This window comes from Muntiacus reevesi, chromosome 5 (assembly GCF_963930625.1).
Source record: "Muntiacus reevesi chromosome 5, mMunRee1.1, whole genome shotgun sequence".
NCBI classification, from domain to species: Eukaryota; Metazoa; Chordata; class Mammalia; order Artiodactyla; family Cervidae; genus Muntiacus; species Muntiacus reevesi.
The window spans coordinates 37,377,489-37,398,733 of record NC_089253.1 but is presented as its reverse complement, the minus strand read 5'-3'; the positions used below and the strand labels follow the sequence as shown (position 1 = coordinate 37,398,733).

At 45.0% G+C, this 21,245-nt stretch overlaps 1 protein-coding gene across 1 annotated transcript; it reads left to right on the top strand.

Moving 5' to 3' along the window:
• Window positions 1–4,209: 4,209 nt before the first annotated feature.
• On the top strand, window positions 4,210–13,784 carry LOC136168808 (pregnancy-associated glycoprotein 2-like). The gene is made up of 9 exons (XM_065936505.1): window positions 4,210–4,304; window positions 5,410–5,560; window positions 6,523–6,640; window positions 6,718–6,836; window positions 8,094–8,287; window positions 9,186–9,302; window positions 11,374–11,515; window positions 11,602–11,700; window positions 13,647–13,784. The coding sequence occupies exons 1-9, from the start codon at window positions 4,252–4,254 to the stop codon at window positions 13,782–13,784; spliced, it is 1,131 nt and encodes a 376-aa protein (XP_065792577.1). The 5' UTR covers window positions 4,210–4,251.
• The last annotated feature ends 7,461 nt before the right edge of the window (window positions 13,785–21,245 follow it).

The window sequence follows — 21,245 nt, the reverse complement described above, 5'->3', positions numbered from 1 at the left end:
TCTGTTTTTAAATCAAGACAGATCCTCACTTAGTTATTTTTTACTATTTATTAAATTTCCTGAAATATATTAAGGAAGAGATTACCATTTCACAAAATGTACATAACCACAATGTATTTTGTTTCAAAACAGTTAACATCTAATATCCAGTCCATATTCAAATCTCCCTGATTCTCAAAAAACAGATGTCTTTTCACAGTTGGTTTAGAGAATGTGCTCATATGTTGCACTTGATCATTCTCTTTTAAGACTAAATAACTGTCTCTCCTCCAATTTTTGTGCCATTTATTTGTTCAAAAAGTGAGAGGAAGTAGAGTGGTTTGTCTTATGGAATGTCCCAAATACTGGGGTCAGAGCAGGGGTCCACAACACTGGTACCAGGACCAGTTCTTGGTCTATCAGGAACCAGGCCGCACAGCAGGAGGTCAGCAGCAGGCCAGTGAGTGAGGCTTCATCTGTATTTACAGTTGCCAACCTCATGCAGCCATTTTATACTCACCTTCTACCTTTCACTTATGGTTTCAGCATCCACTGATGACCTTTGCCTAGATCCATAGTTTCAAAAAATATTGTAAAACAGTGATTTCCTGTTTCCATCACTCTTTCTGGATTTAAATCCTGAAAATCTTCAATTAAAAAGAAAATTCCTTTAACTGTTTGTAATTACATGAAATATGCCTCATAGAAAGAAAAAACATATATATTGATGATATTTTCCTTTCTCAGGGCTCAGAATGGTGAGTTGGTGCCCTAGCAATTGTCACAGTGACAAATTAGATGTTGTCTATTAGCATTTAGAATATCTGATTTCTATGCTTTAAATTTGTTCCAATTGAATGAATGTTATGCTAAAATAGCCCCTCTTTTGGCCTCTTTATGTGGATTTCTAAACTTTCTATCCAGTCCCCTCTGGTCTTTGACATCCCTCAACTTTCTGGTTCTTCAAGATTCCCAAGATTATTTTGTGCATTTCTTTACCCAGTTCTGAAATCAGTCATCTCTTTAAGAATCCATGGATCCTCTGGTGGAAAGTGCATTTAGAAATCACAAATTAGACCTCAGGATAGCTACTGTTATCAAGTTATCTTTGCTTCTAGGCTTTTCAGTGGTCAGAGCTGGGAATTCAGATACTCTGTAAAAAATAAAAAAATGAAAAATTTGATTGGTACAAACTTACTCTTTCAATAGAAGTTTTAAGACAGCAGGGTTTTACTTAAGCTTTTTTATTTTATGTATGAACTTCTTTTCTCTAACCACTGTAAGCGTTACTTTAGAACAATGTTAACATTTATTACTGACTTGCTTTAACCTGTAACACACATATGATACTGTCACAATAACAGAAGCTGTATCAGCAACAATAAGCTGTTGAATATAGTTTCAGATTTTTTGCTTTTGTTTTGAATGAGGGGGATATATTTGTTTGTCTTTGTCTTTAGAAGACACCCTAGTGGAGTCATAAAGCTGAAATTTAAAGCCACTTAAGTAATGCTTTGTTATGTGCAGCTAGTCATCAACTTGATACAAATAGACATATTACTCTTCTCAGTTTGACAGATGTGATTATCTATTTTTTGATTCTGTAACACATTTGCATTGCATGAGTGAAGTCACTCAGTCGTGTCCGACTCTTTGTGACCCCATGGACAGTAGCCTACCAGGCTCTTCAGTCCATGGAATTTTCCAGGCAAGAGTACTGGAGTGGGTTGCCATTTCCTATATCAAAGTATAAAACAAGAAAAATCTCACTTTCCTGCCCCTCACCCATACATTATATTTTAGTTGTTTTTGGCTAATTCTACTGTTTCTAAATGAAAATAGACATATATGTGTATACAGAAGCGACAAACTATAAGAACTTTTTTGGACCTTCTTTTAAAACATAAATACACATTACACCCTGAATATCTCACCCACTCCACTCCTTACTCCATCCACATTTTACCCAGTTGTTGGGATGCTCTGTGCCTTATTCCACACATCCCTGTGGATGGTCACTTCTGGTATTTTGCTGATATTTTGCTTTTAAAAACAATGTTCAGTAGACAGCTTGTGCAGATGGTTTTTTATATTCTCGGCAGTGTGTATAGTTGGGATTGATCCCTAGAAGTAGAATTGCTGAGTTAAATGGTGCATGTGTGTGTCATTTGTTAGATATTCCCTTTATTGGTATTGAACCACCTAAATTGAATTTAAACAATGTGTAAAAATGCGGGTTAAGACACAATGTCCCATCTAGCCACACCTGGTGAGCACGCCAGGCTCCCATTGTTGTATCCAAGGGACAGACCTGGATAGATCTCATGCGGAAATAGGCCCTAGGAGTCCTGCTGCTGCTGCTGCTAAGTCGCTTCAGTCGTGTCCCACTCTGTGCGACCCCATAGATGGCAGCCCACCAGGCTCCCCTCTCCCTGGGATTCTCCAGGCAAGAACACTGGAGTGGGTTGCCATTTCCTTCTCTAATGTATGAAAGTGGAAAGTGAAAGTGAAGTCGCTCAGTCATGTCCAACTCTTCACGACCCCACGGACTGCAACCTACCAGGCTCCTCTGTCCATGGGATTTTCCAGGCAAGAGTATTGGAGTGGGCTGCCATTGCCTTCTCCATAGGAGTCCTGCAAGCAACCATAAAACACTACTGTCTTTACTTTGGTTGAAGTAAGAATTTAACAGGTAACCCTGTTCACCTCAGGCTTCCCTGATAGCTCAGTTGGTAAAGAATCTGCCTGCAATGCAGGAGACCCCTGTTCAATTCCTGGGTTGGGAAGATTCTCTGGAGAAGGGGAAGGCTACCCACTCCAGTATTCTGGCCTGGAGAATTCCATGGACTGTATAGTCCATGGGGTCGCAAAGAATCGGACACGACTGAACAACTTTCACTGTTCATCTCAGGCTGGGCAGGAGCTCTGAGTGGTTTACTTTGTCTTCTTTGACTGATAAGACATTCCAAAATTATTTCTTTATATGTTTGGTTTGGCAGACAAAATTTTTCATAGCATGGACCCTACTGGGAAATTATATCAGAGATATATCCATTTATCTTCAGCAAATGGATAGTATTAAATTCATTGGTTTATATGTCCCTGGTGACTTTCTTTATAAATAGAAAGAAAACTAATATGTTTAATACGTATTCAGTCACTTTACATCAACCAACTTGAATTAAATCCCTCTCTGCCCTCACTGCACTCTCACCTCTAGGCCAGAAATAAAAACCTATATAGACTGAAGTCTGAATCCAGCACTCCATCGTGGAGATTTTGCTCTCACTATTTTTTTTTCTGAAAAAAGAAAAAAAAAGTTGCTAACATTAAAATCAGGAGATTGTACACAAGTATCCAGACTTCTGACTTCTCTTGAAAACTTGGCCTGCTGGCCTGCTTTCCAGCATGGTTGGAGCGGAGGAGAGGCTGCCCCCAGTGGTAAGGCTTGTGCTGCCCAGTGTTTAGCATGGGCACCTAGTCCTTGTATTCATTTTTCTTGCCTCCTGGGCCATGAATTTGTGAGAACTGCCCTAGACTGCTAGCTTGCTGAAGATAAGGACCACTTGTGTCTTCATTCTCTGTGATTCTTTCCAGCATCTAACCCAGACACCAGCACACAGGGTTTTCTGTATAAGCTTGTTCGATTATGTAAAGTATCTTATGGATGCATGACGTTTATTCAAAAATTGAAACCACGCAATTGAAATACTGCTCTAGTCTAGCTCTTTGATACAGACTGGTATCACAGGTGCCCCTGGTCTGTGCCATCTCTCCCACTACCTAGTGACTTGTATGCCCCTGGGCTGCCCCTAAAGTCTTTTTGACAGCATTTCCTTCTTGCAATCTCCTCTCCAACTGAGGACATCAGTGCACATCTCATGAAGTGGCTAAGAAGACCACATGAGACTCCGAATGTCTAGCATGGCCCCTAGTGCTCACTTTTATCACGTTAATAGCAGTGTTTTGTCTCTGGGTTGGAAAATTTCTCCACACTCTCAGATGATCCATGCAGTTCAGTTTGGTTTTCTAGCCAAGTCTCAAGGAAGAGATTATAGTAGACTCTTTGTATTCTGAGAATTTTCAAAGTCCACTCCCCAAGGACACTGATTGAGATAAAGATTTAATGGAGAGGTTTCTGTTTTTATCCAATCTATTTTGGCCTAAAGGCAACAATTAAGGTAGTTCAGAACATATATAACTAGAAGGGCCTGCTTACGACTGCAGACTAGAACCCGATCTTCTGCAAGCACTTGGGGCCAGGAAAGAAGCATGAAGTGGCTTGTGCTCCTTGGGCTGGTGGCCCTCTCAGAGTGCATAGTCATGTAAGTATGGGGACTTAAGCAGCATCAACTTCCTTTCTTTTTTTTTTTTCCTTATCTTCCTCATATTCTTCTACCTGTCAGGGTTAGAAGGGATTATAATCATTCCATGACGGCCTTAAAATTCAACTCTCACTTATTGGCAAGTACTTTGCCATGGGAAATGTGAGTTCCAAGGGTCTTGAGGTAGACCTGCAGGGTTGTACAATTCTGGGGGTGCGGTCATGACCTATGTGAAAATGGAACACCTTGCAACTCTTCAGTGCACATCCTATGCAAACAGCACGTGTGGTGCTGTTGAGGAGCATTTTCTACATTTTATTCTAGGTGTCCTCTCTGTTCTCTCTCTACTTCTGCGTGTATGTGTCTATGCTTGCATCTCTGTATCTCTCTCATTTAACTCTTCATCTATTTATTTCTCCATCTCTTTGATGTCTCTGTTCATGTAGATCTCTCTGTGTTTTTTTTCTTTTCTCTTTTCAATTTTGACTCTTTCTTCTTTCTCTAGCCTCTTAATTTCTCTAATTTGTTCCCCTTCTCCTGGATTCTTCTCTCACCCCTCTCTTTTGCTTTAACTCTGGAGAACGATTAGGAGGGCTACATCTAGACTGTTTTTACCTTGAACAAGCAGTGTGATCACAGTCATGTCACAAACTCCCTGCATTTCAAATTTCTCCCCTGTAAAGAGAGGATGAGAATTCCCCTTCTTCCTCCCCCACCCCAAGCTTCTATGAGAAAAATACAGTGGGGTGGCAACAGCAACGGTAATGCCTGTCTTTGTTGAGACTCCCTATATATCAGGTATGTTATACCCATAATGTTGCTTAATAACCAAAGCATTCTATATGGGGGTGGGTGGGTGGGGTTTATCCCTTCCACCTTTTTACCGATAGGGAAACTGAGACTCCAAATGTTCATATGGCTGACCCAAGATAACACAACAGAATCTGTATTCAAATCTATGTCTTTGCCCTGTGTTTGCACAGTATTCTGATAACAGATGGTACTAAAAAAAAATGCTTGGAAAATGCACAGTGCTATTACAATGCTATAACACAGACAGTTGACTGCTCCTCCTTTGTTTCCTTTTCCTCATGCTTGGTGAAAGAATGCCGCTAACTAAAACAAAGACCATGCGAGAAATCCTGAGGGAAAGAAACTTGCTGAACAATTTCCTGGAGGAACAAGCCTATAGACTGTCCGATGATTCTGCTAGTGACCCCAAATTATCCACTCACCCTCTGAGGAACGCCCTGGACGTGAGTGTGTTGGGAGGCTGGTGCTCCACAGCGCCCCCTGGTGCTCCGGCCTAGCACTGAGGTTCATCTGGAGGTGCCAGGTGGGATATTGGAGCCGGGGCTCCTGCAGGAGGCAGAAACAGTGGGGAACAGGGGCCCCATTCCCAGAGGAGAAGACATTTTCATCCTCAACTCTTGGTCTGTGGTGACTGGGCCCAGCAATGACCAGGTGGCAGGTAAACATCTATTTCTGTGCCAAAGATTTGGCATTAGTTTGAGGGAGATTGTTCTTTCTGAACTAAGTGAGTCACTCAGTTACAGGTGAAGAGGTAAGCCATCTCTAACCAAAAATAAAGCCAACTGGAAATCAAGTGTGAATCGCCAGGTAGAGGAATTCAGCCTCCAGAGATCCAAGAATCACATCAGCAAAAATTTACTGAAACCCTATGGCACTTGATGCCACAAGAATCTAACGCTATAGTTATTATTATTTATTTGAAAAAGTTCTCATCTCTTATTCAAGAATGGCCAAGCTAGCCTGAGAGATATGCAAAGAGTAAATACATGTTTAGTAAAAGGCCCATTTGTGTGGTGTTGATCAAACATGGTCTGAGTTTAGAGGGAGTGGCTGGGGTTGATTAAGGAGGACTTCCTGGAAAAGGAGGTGCTCAGGCTGGGTTTGAAGAGGAGACTAGAGAGCTTCTCAGGTGAGGTCACCGGACATCCCTGGGGGTTCAGTGATTATGACTCTGGGCTTCGAATGTAGGAGGTACTGCTTCAATGCCGGTCATAGAGTTAAAATCCTGCATACCACATAGCACAGGAAAAAATCTCAAATGCAGGCACTCTGTGAGCAACGGTTGTGAGCTGAATGGTGGTTGGAAAGTGATTTCAAGAGACATGTGACACCCAGAGAGAGGCAGCAGTCTGGGAATTGAGGGGAACCAGATCTACACTCATCCACTTCTTCCTGGTCCCTCTAGATGGCCTACGTGGGTAACATCACCATTGGAACACCCCCTAAGGAGTTCCGGGTAGTCTTTGACACAGGCTCATCTGACTTGTGGGTGCCCTCCATCAAGTGCATCAGTCCTGCCTGTCGTGAGTACCGCCTCCCCCATCTTGATCCATCCCCTCCACCCTATGACCTGACTGACACTCATCTCTCGTGTCTGCAGATACACATATTACCTTCGACCATCATAAATCTTCCACCTCGCGGCTTACGAACAGGCCCTTCCGCATCCTCTACGGATCTGGGTTGATGACCGGAGTTCTTGTCTATGACACTGTTCGGGTAACATGGAAACAGAAGCTGAATCAGATCTGCACTAACCAACCCCCTCTTGGTCCCCATAGATGGCCTATGTTGGGTCAGGACTGGCTATGGAGTGACCACTGCTTACACAACAGATGCAGGACCAGCTGACAGGGCCCCGCCTTCCCTAACTCCCCTTGTGACTAGTTGCCTTACCTGCAGGATCCTGTCCCTGGGGAGATAAGGCCCCTTCTGACACACAAACTCCCAGAGTAGATAACCCAGAGAGCGGCTTGGGGTGTGAACCTGCAGCTCCTCTGCCCACGAGCAGCTCAAGGTTCATTTTGCTGGGAGCAGGGACAGGGGACAAAGCACCCACTTTTATATTCTCAGACTGTGCTGGGTCCTTTCATGGTCTTAACTTGTTTAATCCTGCAACAACCCCACATAGAAGTTACTATAATTAGTTGTATGAGACACATGAGGGAACTAAGGTATAGAGAGCAAGGGCCTTGACAAAGTCACACATCTGGGAAGTGGTAGCTGGGTTGGCTTGTCAGGACTCAAGCTGATGTGGGGTTGTTTGAGAGAGAATGAAACTGATCGGGAGACCCTGGGGGCAGCCCAGGGCTTCAGATATCCAGGCAGTGAAAGCAGAGGCCCACACATATGGGAGGGACTTGTTAAATGGGTTCTCACTCTAGGGGGCCACTGAAAGTCTAATAAAATCTATGGCCTCCCTCCCCAAAGTGCCTGAGGATTTTCCCTCTCTCTCTCTCTCTCTCTCTATCTCACACACACACACACACACACACACACACCCTTAAATGTGTGTTTCTCAGGTAGCATATTCATAAGAACCCTGCCAGTGACATTGTAAAATGGGCTCCTGCCTTCCTTGGCAGGTTCAGGATCCATAATACATTGCAATAAATTCAGTCCATTTCTGTCATCAGATCACAGTGATGCTGAGAGGACTACCCTGCTCTCTACGCATTTTGTCCTCAAGGGGGCACCATTGGGTCCAGTCCTGACTCTTGGTTTCCCCACCTGTACAGAAGGCATTGAGGTCAATTTGACTCAGATGGTGTTTGCAGAAATAGCTGGTGTTGGTTAAAATTCACGTCCCCACACCAATGGAACCAGAATTCCTGTCCCAGCTTGTTTTAACCATCTGAAGTCCACCTAGGGCACAGCCAGGACTCAGTTCTTCTCTGAGGTTCTAATGACATCTGCACCCACATAGCCCAGTCCCACTTCCAGTCCTTTACGTGGGAACACTCTTCTCTCCCACAGATCGGGAACCTTGTAAGCACTGACCAGCCGTTTGGCCTAAGCCTGCAGGAATTCGGGTTTGATAATGCACCCTTTGATGGCATCCTGGGCTTGTCTTACCCCAGCCTCGCCATCCCAGGAACCATCCCCATCTTTGACAAGCTGAAGCAAGAAGGTTCCATTTCTGAGCCTGTTTTTGCCTTCTACTTGAGCACGTAAGTCTGAGCTGGACAAACCCTCTCTCCAAATTAGCTGTGAGATGCTTTCAGTTGAATGAGTATTATAGAACACTTGCTACAGAAGTATCCTGAAAGACTGTGTAGCCCAAGATAACTATGGCCCCAGGGCTTCACCTGTCTTCACCACTGGTTTTTGTAAAAGAAGTTTTATTGGAACACAACCTAGCTTGTGGGCTCAAGAGCAGTGGCTTGGTCTTGGGGTTGAGGGGAGTGGGAGAGCAATGGAAGGTGTCAGGATAAAGGTTGGAGGAAAAAGTAACACAGTTTGCTGACAAATTTGAAATAGAAGGAAAGGGAGGGATGGTGGAAATCTTTCCTTCCTCACTAACATTTTACTGGGGCCAACTACACAATTTGCAGGAGACAGTGCAAAATGGAAGTGTGAGACACCTTATCTAACAAGTCTTATGAATTTCCAGACAGAGATAACAGAGGTGGGGGGCGCTGCTGAATGTGGGGCCCCATGGATAGCACAGGTCACAGGCAGGTGAAACCAACCCTGGGTGACCTGAAGCCATACCCCTAGCACTCTCAGGCCTTGATTTTTCTGAAAAAATTACAGGCTGGACAAAGGGGAAGCCCAAACCCTTCAGCACACTGTCCTCTGAGGGTATCTCTGAGCACTCAGGTTGCAGGAGGTCCAGGGCCTCTTCAGAAGCCTGGGTGGGTAGGAGCCTGGCCAAATGACTCAGCTTCTAACCTCCTCTGTGCCACTCTAGTCGGTGACCAATTTTGGTCCGGTTCTCAATCCCTCAATTTCTGCATCTGTAAAATAGGGACCCTATTAGGGCCTTGTTGGGTGGACAAGCACAACCCTCAGACTTCCCAGCATAACAGTCCCCCAAAGAGTCCCCCTCTTTTATTCTCTTGACAGCCACAAGGAGAATGGCAGTGTGTTGATGTTTGGTGGGGTGGACCACTCTTACTACAAGGGAAAGCTCAACTGGATACCAGTGTCCCAAACCAAAAGCTGGCTAATAACTGTGGACCGGTAAGCCTCTTCCTCTGAATGCCACCCCAAGTGACGCCCCCACATCTATACATAGACACATGCAGGCAGGCAAATGCATGCACAGACACATGGTCACACACAGAGATCTGCTCCACCTACAAAACTACACACATAAACACACGCAGACACATATAAACACACATGTAGGCACACATATAAACATACTTAGGCAGACAGATACACATAAGCACACAGACAGACACATACACAGAGCCACATACAAACACACACAAACACATAGATACACAAACCACCCATGGGTTCCTAATCACCCCCAGGCTTTCTGACCAGGGCTCTGACCAGGGTCCTTCACAGGGTCCAGAGAGGTCTGTGCAGCTGGGGGAGAGCTGCACCCACTGCCCTGTGAGGCAGGGAGCATGGTTAGAGGACCCTACAGTGTGGTGAACAGAGGATCAGGGAGAATTTCCTCAGCCTGAACAGAGTTGTGATAAGATGACCAATTGTCCAGGTTAAGGAGAGCTATGACCAACCTAGACAGCATATTAGAAAGCAAAGACATTACTTTGCCAACAAAGGTCCATCTAGTCAAGGTTATGGTTTTTCCAGTAGTCACGTATGGATGTGAGAATTGGACTATAAAGAAAGCTGAAGGTCAAAGAATTGATGCTTTTGAACTGTGGTGTTGGAGAAGACTCTTGAGAGTCCCTTGGACTGCAAGGAGATCCAACCAGTCCATCCTAAAGGAGATCAGTCCTGGGTGTTCATTGGAAGGACTGATGTTGAAGCTGAAACTCCAATGCTTTGGCCACCTGATGCGAAGAGCCGACTCATTTGCAAAGACCCTGATGCTGGGAAAGATTGAGGACAGGAGGAGAGGGGGACGATAGAGGATGAGATGGTTGGATGGCATCACCGACTCAATGGACATGAGTTTGGGTAGGCTCCAGGAGTTGGTGATGGACAGGGAGGCCTGGCGTGTTGCAGTTCATGGGGCTACAAAGAGTCAGATACAACTGAGCAACTGAACTGAACTGAACCCAGGACTGAGGAAGTTCTCAGTACATATAAGTGTCAGTTTAAAAACAGAGAAAGTCCTGAACAAATGGGAAAATCTGGTCTCCTTAGGGAGAAGCTACCCAGTTATGTAGAGAGGTTGGCTGTGGTCTTGAGACCTGAAAGTAGCTCATAAAAAGAGACACTCCACGTAACCAATAGCTACACCCCACACCCCCATCCTGAGCACACAGTGGAGTAGGCACTGTGATTGACAGAATCAGGAAGGTGGGATCCAGGAGTGGCCTGATAACTAGCACGGTAATTGATGGGAATCTCTGTGATACCCTCAGACAAAAGTTGCCCTGTCCTTTGGAGATTCCGTGGGCCATCAGGTATCATCTGGCCAGGGCCTCAGTGACTGAGCTGGGTGAATGAGCAATGATGGGAAGCACTCTCTCCCAGGGTAGCTTGTCTCCATCTATGAGAATCTGCTGCCCCAGGGAACCTCCATCTTCACTGTGTGTTTGACCTGTTATCACTGAGACACTGGATATAGCTCTCTGGATGTTTCTCGTTTATTGTTTTCACATTCACTCATTCACTCATTGTGCATCCACTGTGTGCCAGGCACTTTAGTGAGGCAATGACAATAAAACTTGCCCTCACATCTAAGAAGGCAGATGTACATGATATGATTCACACGCATAGTGTAATGTCATTTTGATACATGCTAGACATGAGGAAGGGTCTACAGAGAGTGACTAAGACAGGAGTTTGATATACACTGGGGGAAAGACTTCACTGAAACCACGACAGTTAAGCTGGAATTTGAAAGACGAGGAGAAATTAGCTAGTCAAAAGGGAGTGGGGTCTTCTAGGAAGGAAGACCAGCTTGTGTCATGGTCCTGAGGCAGGAAAGAGCCTATTCAAGTACTGCATTTAAGGATGTCAAAGAAGGAGACATGATGAGAGCAAAGAAAAACAGAGTCAGGGCAAGAGCTGAAGGACTGCTTGGGAGTCAGTTGGGGAAGGGGCAGCGGTGAGGGAGACTTCTGAGTAATCTTGATGCCCGCCTTGTCCCACTGTTTCTCAGCGTCTCCATGAATGGGACAGTGATTGGTTGTGAACACGGCTGCGAGGCTCTTGTGGACACTGGGACGTCACTGATCAATGGCCCAGCAAAGCTGGTCACCAACATCCAGAGGCTCATCCACGCCACGCCCTATGGTTCCGAGGTGAAGGGTCATGACACAGGTCTCTCCTGGTCTCCCCACACAACAAGGGTCTCCTGGGCCAACCTCTCTCCCTTTTTCCCCAACAGTATGTGGTTTCATGTCCTGTCATCAGTACCCTGCCTCCTGTCATCTTCACCATCAACGGCATCGATTACTCAGTGCCTGCTGAAGCCTACATCCATAAGGTGGGGGGCCAATCCTGAGAGCTGCTTCTCAATTCTGGGACTCCCAGATAGCACTAGTGGTAAAAAATCTGCCTGCCAATGCAGGAGATGTAAGAGACACGGGTTTGATCCCTGGATCAGGAGATCCCCTGGAGAAGGGCATGGCAATTGACTCCACTAGTCATGCCTGGAGAATCCCATGGACAGAGGAGCCTGGCAGGCTGCGGTCTATACGGCTGCACAGAGTCAGACATGACTGAAGCTACTTAGCACGCACACAGGCAAGAACCCTTTGGTTGCTGCTGGGAGGAGAGGGTCCCTCTGCAGGCCAGGTCACCTCATTGCAGATGATGTTGAGCCCCTGTGGCTGGGCCAGTGCCTCCCACAAAACCAACCACTTGAGAGTAAAGGGCAGTCTGGGACTTCCATCATCCAGAAATAAATGTGGGGATATCACCCCATGCTGGCATGGTGGGAGTCACAAGGAGAGGGGAACACTAAGGGCCTCAGTCCTCAGAGAGCTTCAGTTCAACCAGAGCCCTCAGGTGCATGAACACGGAAAGTCAGCTCTAGCAGTCCCTGAAATAGACCATGTGACAAGTGGGTTTGGCAGTGTGCTGTCCCACCGTAGTGATTAGCAGTCTCCCATCCCATCTCAGAAATGTCCAGATTGAGATGATGAATTACATGATTACCTTAATACTTGGCTGCAACTTCTGCTTGCTAAGCTAAGCCTCAGTGCTCTCTCTGTGAGTTGGGGTACCAGTCCCCTCTGTGGGAGGTTGGATGCTAAGGTGAATAAAGTGTGCACAGTAAGTGCACAGCCCAGGTATAGGGTGGAGACTTCCTATCAGCTCCCTGTGGGAGTTCAGAGCAGGCTAATGAGCTCAAAGAAGGCTTTGAAGAAGAGAGGGAATTTCAGTAATTCTAACCCCACAGCCTCATAGAGGAACGAGGAGACCTGCTTGGGTTGAGGCAAATCTATACTGGATTCCATGCAAATGGTACCACAGGAGCTGTGCAAAGGGGCGCTGGGAACAGATTAGGAGTGATGAGGGCCACAGACTATGGCAGAACCAGGGTAAGTCACTGACCCAGTCTGAAGTCTTCAGGGATGGTGACTGTGGGTCCAGGAAGGCTGCCTAGAGTGCCTGAGAGCAGTCTTAAAGAATGTATTGTGGGCACTGCTATTGATCTATTTAAAATGGATAACTAACAAGGACCTACTGTATAGCACAGGGAACTCTGCTCAATGCTATGTGGCAGTCTGGATGGGAAGAGAGTTTCGTGGAGAATGGATATGTGCATATGTATGACTGAGTCCCTTAACTGTCCACCTAAAACTCACAATATTGTTAATCAGCTATACTCCGATACAAAATGAAGTTTTTTTTTTTTTTTTTTTAAAAAACAAAAAACAGGTCATGGAAAAGTAGGAGAAAGAAAAGGCATTCTCTGCAGAGAAAGCAGTGAACAGTGGACTGAAAGAAACAGAGACTGAGGGGAACTGTGACCACTCTTGCTCATTCTTTTAAACATTTGTTTTAGTGTAGCTATCTTCAGTGTTGCATTAAGTTATCCTGTGCAGCACAGTGACTCAGTTACACAAAAACAAGTATATATATTCTTTTTCTTACTCTTTTCCCTTACAGTATATTGCTGGATATTGAATATAGTTCCCTGTGCTATATAGTAGGACTACGCTATTTATTCATCTTGTATATATTAGTTTCACTTGATAATCCCCAATTCCAAATCCTTGCCTCCCCCACACCCTTCTTCATGGCAACCACATGTCTTGGCGCTTTAACTTTTTGCATGAACTCTCACATCCCCAGCTGCTGAGGAAACCACCTAATACTTATCAAAAGAAGGAAATAAAACCAAGAAGTATGCCAGGTCTAGATATTGAGGAGGGTTGCAGGCAAGGGCTTAGGCTAACTGGTGTGTATTTCTGTCTCCCCCAGGTTTCCAATAACTTATGCCTTAGCAGCTTTTATGGGGTTGACACCTCCAAATGGATCCTGGGTGACGTCTTCCTGAGGCTGTATTTCTCAGTTTATGACCGAGGAAATGACAGGATTGGCCTGGCTCCTGCTGTGTAAATGCTTGGACTTATTCAGGAATCAGTCAGGCCACTCCTAACACACACTTACTCACACTTAGGGCACTTCTGCCCAGGATGCTGGTAAACTGTGTTTGGTGCTCTGCAAGCCATATTCTCACTAAAGAATAAAAGGTTTCACTCTTAATGGTTCTATAACAAATGGATGCCTCTGTTTGTGTCTGGAAGGTGCATAATGATCGGGGAGAATCTAAGACCAAGTCTGAATCACAAGTGAGAGAAGCCCAACTCCAAATGGCTTCCAGGAAAGTGGGGACTTATTGGAAGAATTCTGGGGATCCGGGACAGAGGAACCAGAGCAGATTTAAAGATTTCAGTGACTGAACCCAAGAAATCAGAAGTCATCAGTTCTCTTTTTCTCATCCTCACTCTTTCCCCTCTCTCTTCTTTGTCTTAGCCTGACAGCTTTCTTCCTTAAAGCTTCTACACCTAGTGAGGGACTCCAAAGCTACCCGCCCTAGGGTTTTATATCCTGAAGGCATCTAACCAGGAAGAAAGAAGCTTAGAGATATCAAGGTTCAAGGGAGTGCTCTGAATGGCCCATCTCAGATCACAAGTCCAGCCTGGACCAACTATCCTGGCAGACCCATGGGGTCTTATGACTGGCTTTACAAGGTCACATGGCCCTCCCTGTCCCTGTAGCAAACATGATTGTCAGTTTCTTCAAAAAACCACATGACTGGAGCTGGAGAGAAGGAGCCCCAAAGATAGTGCCTGGTGGATGGTTTAGTCCATGAAAGAGTTTATGATGCCACCACCAACTCCACCACCTCCTCATTCAGAGGGATTATAAGGGGTAATGAAAATAGACTCTATTTGTCCCATCTCAGATGAACTTTGTCAGTGGATTTCTGCTCCAGGGGATTCTGGGTGAGGTCCTTTATACTGGGCTGGTTCCCTTATGTCCACACCCCCCCCCCCCCATCCAGTCATCAGCTCTCTGCCACACATGCCCTGGTGGGTCCTTTCCAGTCCCACTCGGCAAGTGACCACCCCTGCGGATGCCTGACCCATCCCTGCCCTCCAGGGCCCAGCTCACTCCCTTATAAGGCCTCCAGTGCTGCTGGGGAGGTTGACATTCATACAACGGGGGACCCAGGATACATAGAGCCTTCAGCTTTTCTGAGCTTCCTCCAGGGGAAGAACTGCAAAACATTTGGTTGGAGCTGCCATGGTTAGGCACTTTTGGAGTGGAAGCATCAGTTCTTTCCACCTGGATACCCTTGGTAGAGACCAAAGTTGGGACAGCAGGGGTCAGAGGTTGATTTCCTTTCAGATTGACTGGTTTGATCTCTTTGCTGTATAAGGGACTCTCAAGAATCTTCTCAAGCACTGCAATTTGAAAGCATCAATTCTTTGGCACTCACCCTTCTTTATGGTCCTAATCTCATGTCTGCACATGACTACTTGAAAAACCATAGTTTTGATACTACAGACCTCTGTCAGCAGAGTGATTCTCTGCTTTTTCATACACTGTCCAGGTATGTCATAGCTTTTCTTCTATCCAGGGAGCAAGTGTCTTTTAATTTCGTGGCTATAGTCAAGGCCCATATTGACTTTGGGGCCCAAGAAAATAAAACCTGCCTCTGTTTCCACTTGCCCCCCATCTATTTGCCATGAAGTGATGGGACTGGATGTCATGATCTTAGTTTCTTAAATATTGAATTTTAAGCCAACTTTTTCACTCTCCTCTTTCACCCTCATCAAGAGGCTCTTTAGTTCCTTTTCCTTTCCTGTCGTAAGGGTGGTATCACCTTCATATCTGTGGTTGTTGATATTTCTCCCAGCAGTCTTGATTCCAGCTTGAGATTTACCCAGCCCAGCATTTAGAATGATGTATCCAACACATAAGTTAAATAACCAGAGTGCTTGTCATGCTCCTTTCTCAATTTGAATCATTCAGTTGTCCCATTTCTGGTTCTAACCATTACTTTTTGGCCTGCATACAGATTTTTCAGGAGACAGGTACAGTGATCTAGTACTCACATTTATTTAAGAATATTCCATAGTTTGTTGTGGTCCACACAGTGAAAGGCTTTAGCATAGTCAGTGAAGAAGATGTAGATGTTTTTTTGGAAATCTCTTGCTCTCTGTATGATCCAATGAATGTTGGCAATTTGATCTCTGGTTCCTCTGCCTTTTCTAAGTCCAACTTGTACATCTGGGATTTCTCAGTTCATGTACTGTTGAAGCTTAGCTTGAAAGATTTTGAGCATTGCCTTGCTAACATGGGAGATAAGCACAATTGTATGGTAGTTTAAACATTCTTTGGAATTGCCTTTCTTTTGGATTGGAATGAAAACTGACCTTTTCCATTCCTGTGACCACTGCTGAGTTTTCCAAATTTGCTAACATATCAAAAGCAGCACTTTCACAGCATCATCTCTTAGGATTTTTAGCAGTTCAGTTCAAATTCTATCACCTCCACTAGCTTTGTTTGGAGTGCTACTTCCTAAGGCCCACTTGACTTCATATTCCACAATCTGGTTTTACATGAGTGACCCCACCATCATGCCTATCTATCTGGGTCATTCAGGCTTTTTGTACAGTTCTGTGTATTCTTATCACCTCCTCTTAATCTCTTCTACTTCTGTTAGGCCTGACCTTTTCTGTCCTTTATTGTGCCTATCTTTGTATGAAATGTTCCTACTGTATCTCCAATTTTCTTGAAGAGATATCCAGTCTTTGCAATCCTATTGTTTTCCCCTATTTCTTGCACTGTTCGCTTAAGAAGACTTTCTTATCTCTCCTTGCTATTCTCTAGAAGTCCGTTTTCCATTGGGTATATCTTTCCCTTTCTCATTTGCCTTTGGCTTCTCTTCTTTTTTCAGCTCTTTGTAAGGTCTCCTCACACAACCACTTTGCCTTTTCACATTTGTGTTTCTTAGGGATGTTTTAGGTGTCTGCTTCCCAGATAATGTTACAAATGAGCCATCTCATCCCCCTCAGAAGGGAGACTGGGGCTGTCACAGGGCTGAGTCAGCTCTGGGCTCAGGATTGTGTACACAAACGGTTATCACCAATGGCATCAGGTGCCAGGGGCACCACCAGTGACTCTGACAATCTCTGTGTGCTTGTCCTCAGGGGTGGAACTTCCAGGGAACTGGTAGGGCAAAGAAACAAGCAATCGCTCTTGTCTCATCTTGCTATGTGTGATCCTGTGGTCCCCTGACCACACTGCTCTCTGGGGAAAAATTCTTTCCTCTCTATTCCTTCTCCAAAGGTGGTTTGTAACTAACATCAGCACCTGATTCTGAAACCTGGTGACTGGAACGCAAGTCACAACCATCTGGGACCCAGAGATATCCATCCATGTCCTGCTGTCTGTCCTTTTTCTCCAATTAGGTCCATAAAGCAAAGTCCTGAAAGGACATGACTATTTCACCCCCACATCTATTTCTGCTTTATTGACTATGCCAAATGACTGTGTGGATCACAATAAACTGTGGAAAATTCTGAAAGAGATGGGAATACCAGACCACATGACCTGCCTCTTGAGAAATTGTCAGGAAGCATTTAACAGGATGCTTCCTGTGTACTGTTTTGGATCTGTCAGGAATCCTTTGGTCCTTATTAATTCCTGAATATTCAGGAACTAAGAGGAGAGGCATGTCTTTCCCAGGGCTGAGGAATCCAGGTATTTCCTTTGTTAGTTTCTCATTATGGTGATAAGTACCCTCATCTCTCTTTAGTAGGGATTGCCTTGTGTTTTGTAAGTCTGAAATTTTAATCTTTATCTTTGCTGAGAATAACTATCTTGTAAGACAGTATATATGCCCACACCATGTTGATTAAAACACCTTTGCTCCATCAGAGCTTTGGTCCCCGTGTCTTTCTTTCTTTATTTCTCTCTCTCTCTCTATTTCTGGCTGATTCCCTGGAGTGCAAAAGGTGGCTGTGTAACCCAGGGAATATTAGCCTCTTTCCTTCTTTCACGCTCTCATCATTGACTGGACCACCAGGTTCCAGTCCAATAAAGGACCAACAAGAAACCTGTATGCAGGTCAGGAAGCAACAGTTAGAAATGGACATGGAACAACAGACTGGTTCCCAATAGGAAAAGGAGTACTTCAAGGCTGTTTATTGTCACCCTGCTTATTTAACTCATATACAGAGTACATCATGAGAAATGCTGGGCTGGAGGAAGCACAAGCTAGAATCAAGATTGCCAGGAGAAATATCAATAACCTCAGATATTCAGATGACACCACCCTTATGGCAGAAAGTGAAGAAGAACTAAAGAACCTCTTGATGAAAGTGAAAAGAGGAACATGAAAAAGCTGGCTTAAAGCTCAACATTCAGAAAACTAAGATCATAGCATCTGGTCCCATCACTTCATGGGAAATAGATGGGGAAACAGTGGAGACAATGGCTGACCTTATTCTTCTGGGCTCCAAAATCCCTGCAGATGGTCATTGCAGCCATGAAATTAAAAGACACTTATTCCTTGGAAGGAAAGTTATGACCAACCTAAACAGCGTATTAAAAAGCAGAGACATTACTTTGCCAACAAAGGTCCGTCTAGTCAAGCCTATGGTTTTTCCAGTGGTCATGTATGGATGTGAGAGTTGGACTATAAAGAAAGCTGAGTGCTGAAGAATTAATGCTTTTGAACTGCAGTGTTGGAGAAGACTCTTGAGAGTACCCTGGACTGCAAGGAGATCCAACCAGTCCATCCTAAAGGAGATCAGTCCTGGGTGTTCATTGGAAGGACTGATGTTGAAGCTGAAACTCCAATGCTTTGGCCACCTGATGCGAAGAGCTGACTCATTTGCAAAGACCCTGATGCTGGGAAAGATTGAGGGCAGGAGGAGAAGGGGATGACAGAGGATGAGATGACTGGATGGCTCGATGGACATGAGTTTGGGTAGGCTCCGGGAGTTGGTGATGGACAGGGAGGCCTGGCATGCTGAGTTCACAGAGTCTCAAAGAGTTGGACATGACTGAGTGACTGAACTGAACTGAACAAGGCCTTCAAAGTTCCAAGGTGTTTTTTGAGCATCAAAGAGGGAACACAGCCCTTGAATTCAGGCTAGTCTCAGCACCCCCTACCTCTCTCAGCCAGGGATTCCCTGATGAAACAGTAAGACACAGCATCAAAGTTGTCAGAAGACTGAGCAGAAAACACTCCTTGCTGTGGATGCAGGTCCATGTGACCCAGCCTCCCAATGGTCTGTGTTGTGTGGATGAGGAGAGGGAGCTCTGGGGCTGCTGAGCTGGGAGTGAGTCAGGTGCCATTTACACCAATGTCTCCTGGGGCCACTCCAGGTGGGGGCTGCCCTCACTGTGCCTGGAACCCAGAAGACCCAGCTCCCAGTATTGTTTTCCTGCTGCTACAAGAAGGCAGGTCTGCTGATAGAATCAGAGCCAGACTAAGTAGCAAGGGAAAAGTACTTCAGCTCTGTCATCAGCAGACCTCTGAGAGCTGCACAGCAGAGGATGTAATTGAGCTTTCTATGATATTTACCTTCCTGGATCTCTCCCAGCCCAAGAAAAAGGAGCCCTGGGACTCAGCACTTTCCCTTCCCACCTGCAGCCTTAGAGTGAGTCATACACCTCAGAGTTCAGTTTCCCATCTCTTGGATGAGGGAGACTGGACTTGTTCCAGGGCACTTGCTTCAGACTGAAGCTCAATGTCAATCAATGGACAAGTGGCTCAGAGCTACGTGTTGCTGAGAATGCTGAGACTGCATCTGATAGGCAGGGAGCCGTGACTGCCTGGTGATGTCCATGGATCCTGGACTCAGAAAAGGGTGGAGAGGATAGACCAGTTGGCAAACAGCTGCTGTGAGATGGAAGACCTTAGATACCTTGCCCACTGGAATTTTCCACCACTTGGTTTCTGAAGGATGAGATCAGGTAATAATAAGTCAGAAATTACTAACTGGGAGGTTGTAGGTTTCTCAGCAGAAACCCAAGTTGGGCTGATGAATAGCTCTACTAAAAGAACTCTGGACACAAGACATGCCAAGACTCTGTTAAATTTTGTAGTATTTTGAATAGGTCATCTCTTGGATGACCTGTCATATTGTTGTCTAGCTTGGGATGATGCCAACTGTTATAGTGGACTCAAAAGGCCCTTCGATGAGACTGTTCCCACTCTCCATGGATCATTAGCAGTGAGTTCAGCTCTAGACATTCCATGTCCAGAGGAGGAAGTACAGCTGGAAGAACATGATCTCCAGCAAGGTTAACTGGAAACCCCTGCTGTGTCTGGCCCTCTGGTAGGCATCATTCTTTCTCCAGTGCTTCTTTCCCTCCTGGGTCCTGACCAAGCTGCCTACCTCTTGGTTACTGGGATGTGAACTCCTTCACCCTTCCCTTGGAAATATCCCTGCAGCCCCACTTGTGGGTCCCTCCCTACCCAGGCCCTGCCTCTCACCTGCAGATGGCACTAAAGAGGAGAAAACCAGGGAAGGGGTGGTCCAAATCATGTAATCATGTAATGTCCACATCCCTTCTACCTCCAGGCCCTGACCTGGCTCATCAAACTCTCCAGCTGATGGACAAGCAGATTAGCAAGGGAGTGGAGATGCAGATAGGTTTGGGGTTGGGGTTGTTGGGTGTCAAGGATGGTGATCAGATGACAGAAGAGGGGGATAGAGAGCAGGTGGGTTTCTAACCACTCACTCCTTGGGGGCCTTTCTGAATCTGCTTTCTCGGGCCCTGCAGGGTATCACTAAAGACAGAAACTTCAAAATGGACATTTTGTAAACTTCTTATGATGAAGTGATTTAAAACATAACAAAAATAAAGAATAGTATCAGGAATGCTGTATTTCACCATTCGGCATCAATAACTACAAAATTACTCAGTTAGTCTCACAGGTTGTCATAGACGGGAGACTAGAAGCCAAGATCAAGGTGGTGAACAATTGGAGACACTCTTTTTGACTTGCTTCAGTTCTCTTCTTGCTGTGTTCTTACATGTGGTAGAGATGGGAAGGGAGGAAGAGGGAGAATAAAAGAGAAAAAGAGGGAGAGGCTAATCCCATCATGCGGGCCCTACTGTTGAAACCCCATATCAACTTAGTTACTGCCTGAAGGCCCTACCACCTAATACCATTACATCGGGAGTCAAGTTTTCAACATCAGAATTAGGGGGTGGACACAAACAATTCAATCCATAGCAACTATGCAGATCTGTTTTTAAATCAAGACAGACCCTCATTTAATTTCTCTTTTTACTCTTTATTCATTTTTCTGAAGTATTTTAGGGAAGAGATGACCACTTCACAAGTTACACATAATGAATATTTGGGAGAAAATGATATTATGTGCAAAAAATACTATTTTGTTCCAAGGAAAATAAACATCTTATATCCAGTCCATGTTCAAATTTCCCTGATCCTCTAAAGACAGATGCCTTTTCACAGTTTATTGAAAGAGTGTACTCATATGTTGTACTTGGTTATTATCTTTTAAGATGGAATAATTTTTC

What these genes read in the sequence shown, in the direction of transcription:
- LOC136168808 (XM_065936505.1), top strand. Translation starts at nt 4,252, where the DNA reads ATGAAGTGGCTTGTGCTCCTTGGGCTGGTGGCCCTCTCAGAGTGCATA. An exon ending in CTCTGAGGAACGCCCTGGAC is followed by an intron (nt 5,561 to 6,522) that starts GTGAGTGTGTTG and finishes TGGTCCCTCTAG; the next exon opens with ATGGCCTACGTGGGTAACAT. An exon ending in TTTGCCTTCTACTTGAGCAC is followed by an intron (nt 8,288 to 9,185) that starts GTAAGTCTGAGC and finishes TTCTCTTGACAG; the next exon opens with CCACAAGGAGAATGGCAGTG.